This window comes from Penaeus vannamei, chromosome 22 (assembly GCF_042767895.1).
Source record: "Penaeus vannamei isolate JL-2024 chromosome 22, ASM4276789v1, whole genome shotgun sequence".
Lineage (NCBI taxonomy): Eukaryota > Metazoa > Arthropoda > Malacostraca > Decapoda > Penaeidae > Penaeus > Penaeus vannamei.
The window spans coordinates 15737958-15742571 of record NC_091570.1 but is presented as its reverse complement, the minus strand read 5'-3'; the positions used below and the strand labels follow the sequence as shown (position 1 = coordinate 15742571).

The 4614-nt window shown below is 41.2% G+C and overlaps 1 protein-coding gene across 2 annotated transcripts in view; it reads left to right on the top strand.

Annotated features, from left to right (window-relative positions):
* Nucleotides 1-4258, top strand: part of LOC113822204 (uncharacterized) — a 49454-nt gene extending 45196 nt beyond the window's left edge. Inside the window, exons 3-4 of one of the 2 annotated variants that reach the window (XM_070136672.1) lie at nucleotides 2025-2331; nucleotides 2974-4258. In XM_070136672.1, coding sequence (XP_069992773.1) covers nucleotides 2039-2331; nucleotides 2974-3253 — 573 coding nt within the window. In that variant the 5' untranslated portion in view covers nucleotides 2025-2038 and the 3' untranslated portion in view covers nucleotides 3254-4258. Of the gene's footprint in view, nucleotides 1-1996; nucleotides 2332-2973 lie in introns of both variants that reach the window. The other variant, XM_070136673.1, reaches the window with a different exon arrangement.
* Nucleotides 4259-4614: the final 356 nt, after the last annotated feature.

The window sequence follows — 4614 nt, the reverse complement described above, 5'->3', positions numbered from 1 at the left end:
TTTCGCATCATTATTCATCTCTTTCGCTATTTAGCTATTTATATTTTTTTATTATTTATTTATTATCATGATTTGGATTTTCAGTGTTTACTAATCATCGCCTTTATCTATTTCTTCCATGTGTCCTTTTTCTTCAATCCGTTCCTTTTGTAGTTGTTCTTTCTTCATTTTTTGTCATTGTTCTTCATTCAGTTCCTTTTGTACTTGTTCTTTATTTTTTTTTGTCCTCATTCTTCATCTAGTTCCTCTTGTACTTGTTCTTTATTAATTTCCTCTTGTCCTTGTTCTTTATTCATTTTGTTTTATTTTACTCAGTTCCTTCTGTCCTTGTTCTGTATTTCGTTGTTTTCTTACCCTTATACTTTATTCAATTATCTTCGTCCTTGTTCTTTAATTACTTATTTCCGTCCTTGTTCTCGATTCGAATCTTTTTGACCTTGTCCTTTATTCAGTTATATTTGTCTCTTTTGTCCTAGTTTTTAATCCACTTATCCTCCACTTGGCACACGTAATAAGTCACGCGGGCTTTGTGAAGCACTTGGAATGCGGTGATGAGACGGCTGTTGTGGCTGAGAGTCGTGGCTGAGAGTCGTGGCTGAGAGTCGTGGCTGAGAGTCGTGGCTGAGAGTCGTGGCTGAGAGTCGTGGCTGAGAGTCGTGGCTGAGAGTCGTGGCTGAGAGTCGTGGCTGAGGACGGGTGATCTCGGTTGATTAATTGTAATGGCTGGGCGCTCTTGGTTGATCATTTGGAGTCCGTCGGTGTGATTTTTGTTTATATGTGTTTGTATGTATGTGTGTGTGTGTTTGTGTGTGTGTATGTGTGTGTGCGTGTGCGTGTGTGTGTGTGTGTGTGTGTGTGTGTGTGTGCGTGTGTGTGTGTCTGTGTGTGTGTGTGTGCGTGTGTGAGTGTGTCTGTGTGTGTGTGTGTGTGTGTGTGTGTGTGTGTGAATATATCTATATATATTCATTCACACGCAGAAAAAGTATGAATGAAACTTGACATCGTCAGTGCAGCTGTTTTGACCGGTTTCGATTACATGTTTTTCTGGCGAAGATACAATCGTAAAAGGTCAAAAGGTCAAAAAGGTCAGATGTACCTCTCGGATATATTCATTCTCATTCTTACTGTTCCTATTGTCGCAATGAACACTGTTCAGGCATATAAAGGTGTATTTCATTTTGTTCTTATATGTACAAAGCTATGATTAACCGCTCGAATATGGAGGGTTTACCTTTTTATAGATATTTTTCAGAGCAATATCATCCTTGAAAATGTCATTTGAAAGATGAGAAGACAGTTTTTAAATCCTTCTTGATCTCACCTTCATACCTGCAGTTATATCCAGTGTGATTTCACAACTGTTGGCTCAGTTTCCAGTGAACTTTTTTTGAGTAGTTTCTCTGTCTGTCTGTCTCTTGGTCTCTTTCTCTCTCTCTCTCTCTCTTTCTCTCGCTCTCTCTCTCTCTCTCTCTCTCTCTCTCTCTCTCTCTCTCTCTCTCTCTCTCTCTCTCTCTCTCTCTCTCTCTCTCTCTTCTCTCTCTCTCTCTCTCTCTCTCTCTCTCTCTCTCTCTCTCTCTCTCTCTCTCTCTCTCTCTCTCTCTCTCTCTCTCTCTCTCTCTCTCTCTCTCTCTCTATCTCACACACTCTCTCACTCACTCTCCCAATCTCTCTCTCTCTCTCTCTCTCTCTCTTTGTTGTTGTTGAAAAATGATAGCTTGGTAGTGTTTTAAAAAACAATCTTCAGTCTTTTCTACAATAATCTGTATTGCCATCTCTGTTGTTTATAGCGTAAGTGATATTGAACAGGTACCGCTGCCGCTTTTATTATTTTAGCAATTGTATTTGTTCGTGTTTATTGAAATCGCTAGCTAGTATCGACAAGCTCGTTTGAGCGTTATCACCAGTGTTATTGATAATGCTGTTGAAGTTACTGTTGTCTTTATCGTGATTGTTGTCGTTACTCTAACCATAATTATTAATCGTCTTGTTCCGCCAGCCCTAACCGCGGCCTCCCTTGCCCTCAGGTCCGACGACGGCGATGGCGGCGGCGCGCTCGGAGGCGTCGGCCAAGCTGCCGGCGCTGTCGCGGCAGCTGCGCTACACAGGCCTCTTCACCTCGCAGATGGCGCCCACGTCGCGCGCCTACTGCATCCTGCTGAGCTTCTTCGTGGGCGTGCTCATGCTCACCGCCGGCTCCGTGTTCTACCACGTGATCCTGATCCGCCCCATGAGCGGCGCCCACCCCATGCACACGCCCCCGCTGCCGCTCGCCGCAGGCCTCATCCTCGCCGGCGCCGCCACCGTCCTCGGCTCCTGCTTCGTCGCCTGGAGGTGGGTACTCGGGGGCAGGGAAGGGGGGGGGTATGGGAGGGACAGGGAAAGGGGAGGGCACACTAAAGAATCAAAACAAAAATATGAGAGAGAAAAAAACTGACAATCAAAATAATAGATACAAAAATAAAGAAAAAACAACACGAAAGTAAAAAAATAAGAAAACAAAAAAATTAACCAAGCGGATGATGTGATCACATAAATGGGAAGACTTCTCGAAGGTTCTTCACTTGTGAAATATCTTGACTCCTTTTGATAGATTATTCCATTAAGGAAATGATAGATCTCATTTTTGCGTTTGAAGAAGAAGAAAAAAATGGTCCGAGGCAATTAAGCCAAGCATACTTTTTTACTGTTGTTGTTGTTGCAAATGGTTATTATATGATTATTTGTTGATTTTTATCGTGAATTGGCAAGATTTTTTATCTTTCATCTAATACAAGCATAGACACCCCCATTTATTTTATTCATTTGTGTAGTGATTTCTCTATTCAAGTGTCTAATTATCTATCTATTAATTTAATCACCTATATATGTTTGAGAGAAAGAGAGAGAGGCGAAGAGTGAGGGGACAGAACCCCGAGTCCGTTTTCCCGGAAAGGAAGATCCTAATCTCTCCCCCTTCTCCCCCTCCTCCTCCAGGTACGGTTTCGACGACGGGGACGACAGCCTTGAGGACGACCTGTACTCCTTCACTAAAGACGACGTCCTCGACCAGCGCCACCAACAGCAACTGCAGCAGCACCAGCAGCAACTACAACAGCAACAACAACTACAGCAGTTCCAGCACCACCAACAGCAACTACAGCAGCTTCAACAACAACAGCAACAGCAGCAATTACAGCACCAACAGCAACAGCTTCAACAGCAGCAGCACCACCCACAGTGTTGCCCATCCAACAGCAAAATACCCCCTGTCTGAGCCTTTTAATCTCAAGAACCTCCCACCTTTCTTCAGGTTACCCTCAAGTGTCTCTCTCGGTCTCATGGATCGCCATGTACTGTACCTCTGCTTATCATTACGGGCAATAAATGATAGTAGAGCGAGATAGATAAGAGAGAGAGAGAGAGAGAGAGAGAGAGAGAGAGAGAGAGAGAGAGAGACAGAGAGAGAGAGAGAGAGAGAGAGAGAGAGAGGAGGAAGGGACATAAAGGTCAAAGGCTTTCTCTTGATCGACTCTGAAACAGCCTCGGAATCTTTCAAAGCTTCGTTAAAAGTTGGATGACCTTAATAGGCAGCCGTTTATATTCGTGACACGACCCTTACGATTTGGAGAGAGGCAAAAAAAAAGATTGAAAAAAATATTTAATTCAAAATGGAAAATACTCTCTGATACAATATATCATACGAGATTACTCCAATGTAATGAATTCGTGTTAACTCAGATCGATCTTTTTACAAACCTTTCTTTTAGATAGGGTTATACTGGAACCCTGAGTATATCATTATTTTCACTATCAGTATCATAATAATTTCCCACACACTTGTAATTAATCATTGAGGTTCCTGAGGCATTTAATAACACCACCTAATGAACGAGAAAAATTGAAGCCTAAGGACATTTATTGATATTTTTAATGACAAAATGCCCAGAAAAAATATATTTCATTTCAACATAAGTGACCTGACCTGACCTGACCCTTTGACCTCCTAGTTCCGTGTTTTCTCTGTTAAAACACGTCATTGGATTTTGCCTCTCTCTCTCTTTCTTTTCTTCTTATCATTATAATTTTACTTTTTGTGTAATACTCTGTCGTGTCTCTCAGTGATTGTAGTTATTTTCTTATCTGTATTTAGGTGTCTGTGCTTCGTGGAATGGGATGTCAGTTATTCTTATTTATGGCTGTGAAGTATTAACATAAATAACTGTAACAAGGAAAAGATTAACAGACGAGGATAATCTTAATGGAATGAAGCGAAGAAGAAGAAGAAAAAAAAATAAAAAGATGTTTTTGGTGGAATGAAGTGAGGATAAAATGATGTTCTGGTGGAATGAAGCGTGGAAAGAAAACAAAGAACATTTTTTATGGAATGAGGTGAGGAAAAACAAACAAAGATGTTTTTGATGGAATGAAATGAGGAAAAAAAGATGTTCTGGTGGAATGAAGTGAGGAAAGATAAGAATGTTTTTGATGGATTGAAACGAGGAAAAACAAGAAAGAATGTTTCGATGGGATGAAGCGAGGAAAAGCAAGAATGTTTTTGATGATGAAGTGAGGAAGGAAATGAATTGAAATTGTACGAGATTGTGTTAAATCGTATTAGATTGTATTCCACTGTAT